Consider the following 15,374-nt stretch of genomic DNA (forward strand, 5'->3'; position numbering starts at 1 on the left):
CTGAGGTTCAGTCGAACAGGTTACGTATTACAGAAATTATTATCGAGGTTTCACCCCCACCACCGTCCGTTTCCTATGCGTAAGTACATTATAAATAGACCCCCATACGAAAGCGTATGCATTTGGGTTAACCACCTCCCCTTCCATGCGTACGTACTAAACGGACGGCCCCTTAGAGGTCTCGGTTTAGCGTTATTGAAATTGTATTTTCATTTTTCGTACGAAGCTATATTTTCAAAAAAGGACTTTCTAAAATGTGGTCTGTTCACCCTCCCCCCGGCTGCTGGACATTGGAACAGTAGGTAATTGAAACATATTAATTTATTTTAAAACTGATTAATTATCATGATGTTTTGGTTTACCGCCAATGTCCCTTTCATTCCTTTCTCTGTGCCCCTCTCTCTCTCTGTGTCTGTCTCTGTCTGTCTGTCTCTCTCTCCCTCCATCTTTGCTTGATTGTCTTGTTGTCAGTTTCGCAACTGTAAATCCAGAAAGAGACAGAGAGTGAACTTTTCAGTTAAAAAAGGGCTTGCCGACTAAAAGCAAAAAGACAGCAGAGAGAGAGAGAGAGAGAGAGAGAGAAACGAAAAATAAAAGAAAAGAAAAAGAGGACAATTTGGTCTAGTGGTTAGAGCGTCCACCTCGGATGCGGGAGGTCGTGGGTCCGATCCCAGGCCGAGTCATACCAAAAACTTAAAATAATGGTACTAACAGCTGCCTCGCTTGGCGCTCAGCATTAAGAGGTTAGTGTTAGGGCTGGTCGACCTGGTGTCAAGATAATGTGACTGGGTGAGACACAATGATACATGTCTGCGGCATGATGCCCCGGTGCTAGACATCACTATAAACTGCCACAATGCGGATATCGTAGCTATGTGACTGAAAAATTGTTAAAGCTACGTTAAAAATCCAAATCACATCACATCACATACTATCCATGAAAGTTATGTATCATGTTTACAGTCATAAGATATATTCTTTATTTGTTCATAAGTTGTGTTCTATATGTGCGGTAACATTTGTTATTACGGTTTTATCTACAGTGACCTAAATAGTTTACACAGTGCCATATTCAATAGATACATTTATCTACGAAGGACAGTAGCAGTGTTAAAACTTATCGTTATAATGTATAAAGTTTACTTGTGGAGACAACGAACACTTGTGTCATTAATAAAGACTCCATCAGTCACGACATCAACGCATACGATGTATACTGTAAGAAAGGATTTCCTTCTGCAAGTATGTGTGTATATAGGATGTCATCTTTATTGGTCTATAATAGCCATATAAATTTAGAGCAAGAAATGCATTCCATAATAAGACACATTAGCTCCATTGTGCAAACCGGTTTCAGAATTGTGATATATATCGTAGATCTGTCGTTTGGGTATGAGAACACTTGTTTTTTTAACTGGGTATAAAACAGCTTACAAAACGCTGTCATGTGTGAAATATTGATTTAGCAATGGTAAGATGAGAGGATATTTTACTTGAGTATACCATAGATTACCGTTCTATGTATGCTTGTAATTTAAACATATTTAACAACCATTTTCTACTGGTTTTAAGAATATCTGAAATTCCCACAAGATGTCAATTGCGTTGTTATTATAAGCCCTGATGTGACCGGATTAGTTAAATTTTTGTTTTATGTGGCAAGAATTGTACTGGTCTAAAATAGGACATATAACACAAATAGCGAAAAGCCATTCTTAACTGGAAGATGACCTTATGTGTCTTGTATCCTTGATTTACGTACGATTTTGATATATATATATATATATATATATATATATATATATATATATATATATATATATATATACACACAACGCAATGCCATTCTGAAGTGCAAGATGATCTCAGGTGCAAGAGAGCCCTGTTATCCCAGCACTTAAATCTTCACAAGCAACAAGATAGCAATGCATTTGGAGTATCACCATTATCTCAATTAGAATATTTTGTTTGCAGCTCAAGTTTATGTGTTACAGGTTGAAATGACATCCAGTGCAAGATTTGGATGCAAGATTGTCCTAGTGACTGGAGCCGGAAGAGGAATTGGTCGTGGAACTGCTGAAGCGCTTCGGGAACATGGGGCAAAGGTCATCGTCTTATACATCATCGAGGAAAACCTGCAGAATCTTAAAAAATAAATATCCTGAAATAAAAACGGTTGAAGTGAATATGTGGGATTGGAAAGCCACGGAAAAAAATCAATGACAGCCTTCCAACGGTAGATTTGCTTGTCAATAATGCTGGTCTGTATAGAATGGGTTTGGACGTAAGTTAGGAAGATATCAGCTTACATTTGGACGTTAATCTGAAAGGATAATTAAACGTTGCGCAAGTTGTGGCGAGAAAGTTGATTGCAGAGAAACGTAGCTGAACTTTTGTTAATGTGGCGAGTGCGTGCGCTAATAAGCCATTTGACAGATCAGGTGCGTATTGTATATTGAAGTCAGGAGTGCAGATGTTGACGGAAGTGTTGGCGTGCGAGCTGGGACTCTATGGGATCCGTGTAAATGGGATATATCCCGGAGTAATAAATACCGACCTTGGTAATATGATCGGCGAGTAAGGTAAACGCATAATAACTGAATGGACACCCTTACGTCAAATAGAAGATCCAGATGTTGTGAATGGAATCTTGTACCTATTGAGTGATGAGTCTTCTTATATGAACGGCCATTCTTTAGTGGTTGATGGCGGCTTGCTGAAATATTAATGGTGCCATTTTAAGATGTAGACCGATATTATTTGCATGAGCTGTGGGCACAGTTCCTAACATCATATATCATTTATGAAGACTTTTCTTCATACATGTAAGACTTTTTAAAGATTTGTATCGTGTATGGTTGTTGCTTAATTTTACTTGCGACAGAAGCTGAACATTGTGAGAAGTAAATGGGAAGTGCTTATATAATGCATTTTCTCTCTTTATCTACCCACTACTCTCCTCACATTTTGCAAAACATACTACAACTGTTATTGTTGCTATCAGCATGGCAATATGCTATTGTTATTAATATTATTATTATTATTATTGGATCTTTAATTGACATCATTGCAATGATTTGTAGGAGCCCTTAGGTTGAAAAGATGTCATTTAGCTTCAGATTTATCTAACACTTTTCTGTTTCCGTGTCATTTGTTCGTTAAAGCCTATAAAGTCTATCTGTATTAAAACCACGGATTTAAAAACTAAATATAAGTCGACTGGAAAATTGAACCTGCCGTTGGGAAATGAGTCAACACTACTAACCCATCATGAGTATAAAAATATTGTACAAAATTAAATATGGGTTATTTGTAACCAAAAATAATTATATTTTGCTTTAGCTCCTGTTTTCTTATTATCTTTCGTTGACACTTTAATACCACATGCATATCGCTGTCTGTGTGTCTGTGTGTCTGTCTGTCTGTCTCTACACACACACACACACACACACACACACATATATATATATATATATATATATATATATATATATATATATATATATATATATATATATCTGTCTGTGTGTGTGTGTGTGTGTAATGATAAGATTTGTGGATGCGAAAAGGCTAGAATGCATATATAGACTAAAGAGGAAAAGCATACATGCATATGTATTTAGATAAATAAACGGATAGGCCGTAAATGGTTCAGAAGTATATATACTTTTGAGAGAGATACAGAGAGAGAGATAAAGACTAATCCATTAAAAAGGACAGACCGACGGACCAACACAGAGCTACAGAGATTATCTAGAAAGAAATAAACGATATATAATTAGAGAAAGAGGGCAATTAAATATCTGTGAGAGAGATATCCTTTATCTGATTTCCTCCTAACCCCTTTTATCTTTCCAGATTTGTCTTCCCCGATGTCACTTTCTCTGTCTCTCTCTCTGTCTCAGATTTGTCTCATATTTTTTTTCTCCTTTCTTTCCTTCTCTCTTTTGTGCGTTAGTCATTGACTATCTCCCTGTTACTTCCTTAAGTTCAGGTCCCTCTCTCTCGCCACCCGCCCTCCCCCAGCGTTTACGTTGCTGGAGTAGACAGCTGAAAAGATATGGGATGAAGGAGACGGGTGTTAAAATGAGCGAAAAGGCAGAGGGAATCCATGAACGTTACGTGTCATGTTTACATTCCTAATTTATATTTTCGATCTGTTCATAAGTTGTGTTCTAAATTTGCGGAAACATTTGTTATTACGGTTTTGTTTGCCGTAATCTGTATCGTTTACACAATGTCCTGTTCAACAGTACACGAGGTAGATACCCTTATCGACGCAGATCGGTATCAGTGATAAAATGGGCCGCTATAGAGTATAAAGTTCGCTTGTGGATGCAACGATCTCTTGTGTGATATGTAAAGACTCCACCAGTCACGACATAAACGTATGCGAAATAAACTGTACGAAAAGATTTCATTCTGTAAGTATGTATGTGTATAAATGTCAGTTTCACTGGTGTATAATAGCCATAAAAATTTCGAGTCGGAAATGCATTCCATAATAAGTAACATTAGCTCCATGAGTTATTTTGCTGACTATTAACAATAATAAAACAATTTACTTCAACAGTCAGACATAATGCAATCAATGATGGCCTATGCTAAACCGGAATACAATTCTACTTATTTACAATTCTGTTTTTATCACCAACATAAAGTTTCATCTGCTACAGTTAAGTGTTCTCCAGCATCTCGAAGTTTGCAAAGACAAAATTGAGATCATATGATGCAGCCCGTGTGTGCGCAATGTTGGATAACTCGTGCACCTTTAAGATAGACACCTGAAGCCTTTCCAAGAAGAATGTTCCACAGATGTGCACGCCGGTTTCAGAATGGTGATCTATAACGTGGATCAGTCGTCTCCGTGTATGAAAACTTGTTTTTGGACTAGGTCTAAAATAGATGAGAAAACGCCGTTAACAAATGCTTGTGTGAAATAATGGTTTAGCAGTGACAAGTTACGAGAATATTTTACTTGACTATACTTTACCGTTCTATTTATGCTTGTAATTTAATTATATTGAACGCCATTTTCTACTAGTTTTATGTATATCTGAAATTTCCATAAGATGTCACGTTGGTTGTTATTATAAACCCTGATGTGACCAGATCAGTTAAATTTTTGTTTTATGTAGCAACAATTATATTGGTCTAAAATAGGATATATACCATTTATATAGTACAAAGCAAGTCTTAAGTGCCAGATGGCCTCAAGTGCCATGTAGCTTTGATCTTCGGTACGGTTTGTACTGGGATTATATATATATATATATATATATATATATATATATATATATATATATATATATATATATATATATATATATATAACGCAAAGCCATTCTTAAATGCAGGATGACCTCAGTGCAATAGAGCCCTGTTCTCCCAGCACTTAAATCGTCACAATCCACACAATAACAATGCATTTGGAGGATCACCATTACCTCAGTTACAATCTTTTGTTGTGCAGCTCAGATTTATATTGTTGCAGGTTAAATGGCATCCAGTTCAAGATTTGCAGGCAAGATAGCGCTAGTGACTGGAGCCGGAAGAGGAATTGGACGTGGGACTGCTGAAGCGCTGCACAAACATGGGGCGAAGGTCATTGCCTTAGATATCATTGAGGAAAACCTGCAAAATCTTGAAAAAGAATATCCTGAAATAGCAACGGTTCAAGTGAATCTGAGGGATTGGAAAGCCACGAAAGAAATCATTGAAGGTCTTCCAACTGTAGATTTACTTGTGAATAATGCTGGGGTGTTGAGAATGGGTTCCATTTTGGACGTAAGTGAAGAAGATATCAGCTTACTTTTGGACGTCAATCTGAAAGGATATCTAAACGTTGCACAAGTTGTGGCGAAAAAGTTGATTGCAGAGAAACGTGGTGGTGCTTTTGTTAACGTGGCGAGTGTGGCGGCTAACAAACCATTTGGCAGATCAGGTGCGTATTGTATATCAAAGTCAGCAGTACAGATGTTGACGGAAGTGCTAGCTTGCGAGTTGGGACCCCAGGGGATCCGAGTAAATGGGATCAATCCCGGCGGAGTAAATACTGACATGGGTAATATGTTCGGTGAGGTAGGTAAACGCATGCTGATTGAACGGACACCCTTACGTCGAATAGGAGAAGTTCCTGACGTTGTGAATGGAATCTTGTACCTCTTGAGCGAGGAGTCTTCTTATATGAATGGCCATTCTTTAGTGGTTGACGGCGGCTTGCTGAAATATTAATGGTGACATTGTAAGAAGTAGACCGATATTATTTGCATGAGCTGTGGGCACATATTCTACCATTGTACATCATCTGGAAAGACTTAATTTGATACCTGTTAATACATTTTCTTTGGATTTTTATCGTGTGTGGGTGTTGTTTAATTGTTTTGTCAACAAAATCTAAACGTTGTTAGAAGAAATAAATGGGCAGTACTTGTGTATGCATTTTTCATTATCTACCCACTTTTATCCTTACATTTTACAGGAACTACTACAACTACTGTTGTTAATATTATCACTGCAATATCTTCTTCTTAATATAATTACTGGATCTTTAATTTACATCAGTGCAATGTTTTGTAGGAACCATCAGATTCAAACGATCTTATTTAGATTCAGATTGTATCCATCATTGTCACCTTTGTCCTGTTTCCGTGCCGTTTGTTCGTTACACGAATTTACAAAGTAAATATAAGTCGACTGGAAAATTGAACCTGCCGTTGGGAAATTAGTTTGGCTCAACCCTACTAGCCCATCACGTGTTAACGAAAACTGTACACAATTAAATATGGTATATTTGTAACAAAAAGTAATTATTTTACTTTAGCTCGTGTTTTCTTGTTAACTTTGTAGACACCTTAATTCTCTCTCTCTCTCTCTCTCTCTCTCTCTCTCTCTCTCTCTCTCTCTCTCTCTCTCTCTCTGAGGTCATCCCATTAAAGGCAGGTAGTCACAATGCGGAGACCATCGAGCATGTTCCAGGTAAGCCGAATATTTCTGCTCCCACTCGTGAAGTGACACGCCGCAAAGGAAGCACTTGATATTTAGGCCATTTCCCTTTGAATGTTTGGAATCAGGCCAAACGCACAGGAATGAATATTTGTCTTTGACAGACTCATTTCGATGAGGGTACGGTGAAATCCACATGAGTTCGCTCAAGGTTGGATGACATCCGTGGGTGGTAGACGCATGGTTTCACGTGGAGGATATGATATCCACCATGAAAACCAGTAAAGAGTGGGCTTCGCTTTCACATCCTACACGTTTGACACGCACATCATCACTTTCCATTGTAGGTATGGTAGTAGCAGTAATAGCAAAGTTCGCATGATGTGAGACTGAATCGCTGAGGTCACAGCGTACAGCATCCTTGCAATTGCAAGGTACAGCATCACACTCCACTTGAGAACCACCGAACTTGAGTCGTGCCTGTCTGAACTTGTTTTGTGCTTCTCTGAAAGTATTCATCTTTCTCATTTGGTGTTGGTAGTTACAGTGAACTATCGGTCTTTTTCTACTAGCCGTAATGAAGACTCCAGCTTGTAAATCTCTCCTTTTTATGTCTAGTTTTGGAAGTGTTCCTTTTTTATTCGAGGACAACGGTACTACCTTCTCTAATGTACCGTCATACATTTACCTTAGTGTAATGGGTGGAACGGCCATATAAAGGTAAGGACAGTGCCGAGACCATCAAGTATGTTCCAGAATAGATGGATATTTATAGATACATCGACCCATTCGCAACTTCAGACCACAACTGAAATACTATACTTCGTATCCCAATCCAGTCTCATGTTCCACGTAGACAAATCCTGTTCTAGCTAATACATTCGCAGTAAGTAATCGGTCCCTATTTGTAGGCCATTTTGAAACATGTCCAATCGCCTGGCACAATCACAAGAGTCAAGCAAGAAGACAGGATACTAGTATGGTTTGAACTTAGAGTTCTCAGTGTGCCACTCGATCAATTCTTTGTGTTGAAGTCATCTTCTTGTTGGTGGATATCGTCTCGGAACAATTTTATTTATACTAGTTTGTCCGTAAGGTAAAAAGAAGTGATTGGGAAGTCGCATTCGCTTCTGGTACACGTTTTGATACGCTTTTTCTAAAGGCCGACTAAAGATTTGGTGTGTGGGTAAAGGTACAATCTTGTCCGGTTCGTAAGTGGTCACATTAAAATTTCCATCCTGTCCAAGCGCAAAGAATAATTTCAGCACACCAAAGTTAAACACTCGACTGGTGCGATAATTGAGTCAATCCTTTCACTTTACACTCGTTGTGCACTTCTTGTTTGTCTCAGTATTCGTAGCCGTAATGTTTGGGACCGCCACCAGCAAAACTTAGAATCTTGTAGTCGCGGTGCTCGTCCGTCCAGGCTCCTAAACGGTCTCCTTCGATTTTAAGGAAACACTGACCCAGGCGATTGATGTAGATGCAATTGTCCGTGTTAAAATACAGCACACGATCTCCTAATAGTTTTAAAACTTCGTACAATTTTAAGCGAGCATGGGCTGTCACGTAGGCCGCAATGATGCCATTTACAAATTCGTCGGTTTCTACAAAAACCAGGTCTTCGTCCTAATTGATTAAGATCAAGTCCTTACGAAGGACGTGTACGTGTTACATGTACTTGATTTTTTGTCGTGAACCATCTGGAAGTAGCGGTAAGGATCGGATAAATATTTCGTCTTGGGTAAACACGGTCGTTGTGCCATTTTACCCCACAAGCAATGTTACATCATTTTAGCAAACGATCGCCTTCCTTCTTTCTTCTTCACGTGGTCTAAAGTGATACTTTCCTGTTCCCAGTATTTCTCTTTGAATTTATTTTGGTCTTCAGGAGTGTGTCACCAGGAAAGATAATCACAGGCATCATGTTCTAGTTTCAAACAAGCATCCGCGTAGTCTGCGAAAATGCCTTTCTGGGTTTGGCCACTCTTGGGGTATTTTTCTTTCTTGGGAAAGTGGTAAAGTTTTTACACGTGTAACAACTGTCATCCAAGGTCCAGAGCTTTAAACAATTCCACGCTGACCCACGTTCCCATCATTCCGCATTCTTCCTGGGTCTGATGACAAGGGCGGTCTTGATTGCACGTTCCGGCACAAGTACGGCACAAGAGAAACATTAGTTTTCTTTGGCAGTGGTGAGGTAAAACGGGATGGTATATGTCAGTGGGATGCACGATTTTACCTTTAATCAATCCATCGTATTGTCGAATGTTGTCCAGGTCGACGTTTACCGTCAGCAATTCCGGGTGCCCTGCGGAAAAGTGAATATTTGCACACGTATGGATACAGCGAAAACACGTTCAAGTATCTGATTTCTTCTCATTTATTTTTCGTCGGCGTGGTACAGCAAACAGGTGGCATTCATTCGTCCTCCATACAAACTGTCCCTCTAGTTGAGTGGGTCTACCAACTTGAAACTTTCCACGATACGTTTAAACTCGGTATCGGTTTTAAAACGGTGATCGTACTCGTGTTCCCACATTTCCACCACTTGGTATCCTTGCTGTTCTAACTTCCTGCGTCGCTGTCAAGTGGCCTGGTACAAGCCTTCCATGGTACGTTGTAAAAACTGATTTTTAGTGCGACATGGAGGGTAGCACAGGAACCCAAATTGCTTGTGGGGTAAACTGGTACAATATCCGTGGAATAAGCATTCATTAAACTCGATCTTGGGGTATTCTAAGTCTCATCTATCTACCAAATACCTTCCAATGGTCTTTTCGCCTCCTCCGTTGCGAGCGTGTTGGATCCATTTGTCGCCATTGTCATACAAGTAATTTAACCATAATCGGGCTTTTACCAAGTATTGATAGAACTGGTCGTTTGAGGATTTATGACTGGCCGGGAGTATTCGGGCAGTAATCGTTGGCGGTACACTAAGGAATACGCTTTGGCAATAGCGCAGGCTTCTTTTCAAGGATCGATCCCCCATGCTGCATGAATAATTCTCGAAATTTTCCACAACAACGCCTTAAAATATCCACACCCGTTCGACACTACTTTAACATATATTCATGAAAGTCGAAGGAGTCCGATACACGAGTGTGGTACAAAGCGTAGACAGCTTCTCGTTGTTCGGTGCGCATGTTTTCAGGGTCGTAGTAGTGATCCGCAAGCCCGGCGTGTTGATTGGCTTCGGTGTTGAAAAGGTACGGAAAAAGTCTTTGGTCATTTCTGTCATTCCAAATGTTGTAGGCATTCGGCTCAAAGGCATGGGTAAGTAACTCATCGAATCTTTAAACTGTACTTGTACCACTTGCATGGAAATATTTTGGCTGCGTTTAAAGTCACTGTAGGACATTCTGCACTGTATTCAGTATATTATGTGAGAAGAAACTGTCCATCGTATCCCGAGAAATTGTGAGCCATCCCCGTATCATAGCGATGCCAATCCCAATAATGTTCGACATCCTCTTTATTCCACCTCTCGTAGATGAGGTCTAAGATCCGTTGGACGAAATTGGTCAGCGTGTTCGGTCAGCGAAATACGTTTTCACGTCCGCCAGGAATCTTGCTGCTATTAGGATAATGACTAAAGATAGGTTATTGGATGCACTTCTCGCACGCTCTTTGAGCCACAAGGAAATTATGAATGTGAATGCCAGTCTCTTTCATGCGTTCGAAATCGAAAAAGATGAAATTGCCTTTTTTCGGGTCATCTTCCTCTTCATGTTTGTAATGGTAGATTTTGCGACAAATTCGATATCACTTCTCTCCTGAATATACCCGAGCCTTGCATTATTGGTACATATGCGTTGTCCACAAGTATGACACAATCTCAGGAGCTGGCAAGCACATTTCCGCTGTGAACCTTGCGTCTTCAGATGTTGGTAACATGTAGGACCGACAAAAGTGCACTGACTATCACAAGATGAAGCCGGGTTGGGACTGGATTAAGGAAGACACCAAAAGCAACACCGTTTATAAACGTTTATTTATAAACGCAAATTAAATATTAACAAATCTGACACCATTATAAACAAAAAAGATAAGGAAAATTATAAAGTTCCTAACATGGAACTACCAACAACAAGTAACTCAACGAAAAAAACTCAAACAGGAATTTAACAAATGGAATTTCAAACAAACGTGAATTAAGTCCTATCACCGATCAACAAAATAAAAGTATATGATCTACACCCCAATAAAAACAGTCTTGAATGTATCGTTCATAAAACGATATTGCAAAGCATGTACATTTGAATGTATCGTTCATATAACGATATTGAAATACAAGTAAATTTGAATGTATCGTTCATATAACGCTATTGAAATGCAGTAAATTTGAATGTATCGTTCATATAACGATCTTGAAATGCAAGTAAATTTGCTCAGAGAGCAATAGTGAAAATAACAACCTGGAACACATAATACATATAACTATCGTGGCGCCCATTTGACGTCCAAGATGTAACTCCCGTTCCACTCGCTCTAGTCAATGGCCAGAGAAGCGCCCACGCACGGTCCGCTCCTCTCAGTCTGTTGAAGAATCCTTCGAGAGCCCTCACATCAATCACAGACCCGATGGTCGCCAAGCCCTCGTCCCTCGCATTGAGAAAACCGGTACACCCTTGCGGACCAACGTCACCACACAGCGTATACGTCACACGAAACCACACAGTTACGTGACTCCACATCAAACCATATAGGCAGCATGTATAAGGCAGCTAAAATTATAACAACTAAACCGTGTAGTACACATGACACGATTAAGTACTTCTGCATTGATATATGTTGCGCATCCGCGCACATGAATTCGTTACTCATTACATTAATCGTTCAATGCATGCAGCGTATAATTAAATTGAATTTATCTGTTCAGTTACAACAAATAGCTAACTAGAACCAGACTATAGTATTTATAATATGGCGTTGTATAACTTTAGGTATTGACTATGTAGAATTTAGAATAAATTCTAAAACATCTAAAGTATGAAACAATTCTGTCATAAACCGAATAGTAATAAAGAATACTTAAATTTCATTACCTCTACAGCTGGAGATTTGCTCCCGCAAAGGGGTAAGCTTTCTGACAAGACTCATCGTAATGTAATTTGGTTATAGAGAATTTGCTCTATATGTACACTAGCTGTGAGAGATATGCGCAGCAAGGTACTTAGGTTTTCCGCTGCAGGCAATTTGCACGTGCAGCATGGTCTGAGTTTCGCTCAGCATTTCGAAGTAACTAGAGCCGAAAAAATATACCACCCTCGGGTGACGCTGTACGCGGCAACGAAACCCGAGTACATTTTTGACAACATATACAAATTGATATAGCTCATACACAATTTCGTGACACTGACAAGTTGGGCAATGAACTCGTTCTTGTCCTTTGTCGAGACAGGTTTGACAGGTCAAACATCCCTCACATTTCAATCCACAATTATTGTGTTGTTTTCGATTATTATAGCTATAGACACATTACTGGCAATAATAACCATATCCCAAGAATTTGGTAATATTAGTAATGACGTCGAAATGTTCATCATGATAATAGACGTGAATGTATTTTCCCTTTTTGAAATGTTTGCCTCGAACCAACAGAAAAGCCTATGAAAGTGAAGAAATTCAAAACACAGAGAGTAAACAAAAACAATAAAGAAGTCTATGAAGTTCCTAAAGTGTTGTCTTGTGAACTGGATTGTAAAATTTGTACCAGAATAGACAATAAAGAAAACGTGTGTGTCTCTTTGTTTCGATATTTTAGAATTATGACCTACACTGACGCACTCACACAGGTACATCATGGGGCAAAAAAAGTGATTTTGAGTCTTAATCGATTTTGGCAAAATGAATACTATCTTTCTTCTAGAGAAGTGGGTGGCCCTGAAAAGGTCCGGTAGATGTTTGATTTTTAAAAATACAACCTAAGGAACGGAGGGAAATCAGCTTTAACTGCCTTAAGCCTTTGCCACGGCCAGGGCCTACTTTTAGACTTGCTCCTGTCGATGATTTGGTAGAAATCACTAGGTCTGGTATTTCATGTGTAGTAAAAGCATTGGGCTGTTTTGCTAGGGAAGGTCGTTTCCTCTTGGTTCGTATTAAAGAAATATGATACATTTGTTTCAGGCTCCTTAACGCTGCCAAAATGTCTAAGATTAACGTCACAGTTTGACTTTCACTGTCCTCCTTCTCTCCTAGGCTTTGTTACGTCTCTGCTGCTGTTTCTTCTTCTTCCAGTCGTTTCTTTCTTTTTTCCTCTGCTTCTTCGCGCTGTTGCTGTTGAAGGAGAAAAGGTTGTTCTGCTTCTTTTTGCTGCTGAAAACATTTATCCAATTCTTCTTCTGTCTCTGTTTAAAATCCTCAGAGTGTGGTAAGGAAGGACAAGGTGGCTAAGGTGCTGGTACCGGAACAAATTCTTGCGAAGAAGAGAGAAAATCCACTAAATCCCAGTTAAAATCGACCTTTTCTGCAAGTAGGACTGTGCTGATTTTTTTAGCCACTGCTATGCCAACGCATTTTGTCTCCACGCTAGGACATCTATATAGGTAATGTGACGTCACAGGCAGCTCTCTTCGGATTGGAAGACAGACTCAGCACTGTGACTGCATTTTGTAAAGCCCATTGGGATTGGTGAAAAAATTCAATCCTTTTTTATCCGCTCTTATACTATAAATAACCGCGGTTTATTTCATTCCCTTCCGTTGTTATATGCACAAGATGTGGACTAACGTTGGATCACATACCCTCGTATCGTCGATGCTGTTCCGTACGGACTTACCCATGTATGTCAGATCATCATGGACAATCATCCGGATCACCGATACGAGCGTTTGGAAACGAAGGCTCTATGTAGAGAGACAAGGCTGTCTTCAGAGAGTCTTCATCTACGGTCCAGAAGTGAGGAGACGTTTGAGGAAGAGAAGGAGACCTATGAGGTGCTTTCTATGTTAACGGAATGGTGTTAACAAAAGAAAAGCGACCCATTTCAGGGCCACTCCATTGCCTCGAAATGATTTGCTATCTTGCCTAAAAAGAATTGTAGTCGATTTTATAATTTAAGTGTGATAGATTGATATTCATCAGTTTATGTATGTTTGATATGTCTATGTCTCTACTGTATTTTTCTCTACCTAGGGTAGCGCGCGTTCAGGTCAGCCCCTTGGCACATTGTTGCCAATGCCCAGTACCGTGACGTCACTCCTGTTCCATTTTATTTTCTCGCCAGACAGTCCAAATAATTTTTTGTCGCTCTATAGTCCCATCCATGTTAAAATACCCCATGTTAAATTCCACTTGTCGCCAGGGTACAACTCACCTAGTTTAACACCGAAGTCCCATTGTCGCTATAGTATCCCACTTCAGTGTTGCTAGCCCTTGTGTTTCTATGGATTACATACCATTGCTTAATAGTCCTAAAATAAAAATAACAATATATCGTATCTCATAAGTTATATTTAAAAAAATACGGGTCTGTCAGTCAGACTAAGACTTATATATACTCATTTTCCTCAAGTGGAGGTAGAGGTACATTACTTAGCATGTCAGATGCTCACACGCCATAAGACTATGCTTTTAATAACAGCTGGTGAAACATATTCAAGCAAACACGCAGTACTTTACTAATGTAGAATAGCTGGTACAGTCATGCTTTGTGTATACAAAGATGAAATTTGAAATGCAGGAATGACAGCAGTTTTATGTTGTTTGAGGTTCTAATTTAGTAGCTGGGTCTGTAAATTTTGTCCTGTGGTCAGTAGGGGAGTGTGGTGTTGAGTGGAATGGAGAGCTTGTTTTTTTATGGTATACGTTGTTGATATAGACAGTGTTTCACCTAACGTTCACTTGAAACTGATAGGGAACCGAAGAAAGTGGCAACAATTTACCGATGTATCAAACGTTTAGATCAGCATCACTTGACCGTTTAAATCAAATCAACCTGCAGGACACTCGGTCAACTCATAATTATTGGAGTAATAATAAATTATAAATTAATGGTAACCTGCACAATACCTCTACTGCAAAGATCTAAAAATACCAACTTTTAGCATTGTGACTAGTAATGATACGTTAGATAACGAAGAATTATTATAGTCGACTTCTCCATCATATAGTATGCTACCATATAATATAAGACTGTACTTGATTTTTAAACATTTTCCTGCCAGTTATTTATATGCAGCAGTAATTGTTGATAACATTTTAATTAATAAAGTCATAAATGTTTTCAATCAATACATAAATTAAATAATTTAAGAGAAATTAATAAATAGCAATCCCCTATTATTTTGTCTTAGGTATAATCTCATCAATATGCATTTCCAACGCTCCATAGTAACCATTTAGACCAAAATATGATGCATCGTATTTTTGGAAAACAATAATTGACCTAATTACACGTTTTTGCTATACAAAATAGTTCAATCATT

The 15,374-nt window shown here is 38.9% G+C and overlaps 1 protein-coding gene and 1 pseudogene across 2 annotated transcripts; both read left to right on the forward strand.

Annotated features, from left to right (window-relative positions):
- The first annotated feature begins 1,156 nt into the window (after positions 1–1,156).
- On the forward strand, positions 1,157–3,232 carry LOC149784277 (uncharacterized). The gene is made up of 3 exons (XM_089933330.1): positions 1,157–1,242; positions 1,995–2,142; positions 2,583–3,232. Exons 1-3 carry the CDS (start codon positions 1,210–1,212, stop codon positions 2,726–2,728), a joined length of 327 nt encoding a protein of 108 aa, XP_089789456.1. The 5' UTR covers positions 1,157–1,209; the 3' UTR covers positions 2,729–3,232.
- A 1,063-nt stretch (positions 3,233–4,295) lies between these two features.
- Positions 4,296–6,433, forward strand: LOC149784278 (L-xylulose reductase pseudogene; annotated as a pseudogene). The gene is made up of 2 exons (XR_016414124.1): positions 4,296–4,424; positions 5,495–6,433. The product of XR_016414124.1 is annotated as an L-xylulose reductase pseudogene (transcript).
- The last annotated feature ends 8,941 nt before the right edge of the window (positions 6,434–15,374 follow it).

This window comes from Sinohyriopsis cumingii, chromosome 14, assembly GCF_028554795.1.
Source record: "Sinohyriopsis cumingii isolate HCF-2022 chromosome 14, ASM2855479v2, whole genome shotgun sequence".
Taxonomy (NCBI): Eukaryota; Metazoa; Mollusca; class Bivalvia; order Unionida; family Unionidae; genus Sinohyriopsis; species Sinohyriopsis cumingii.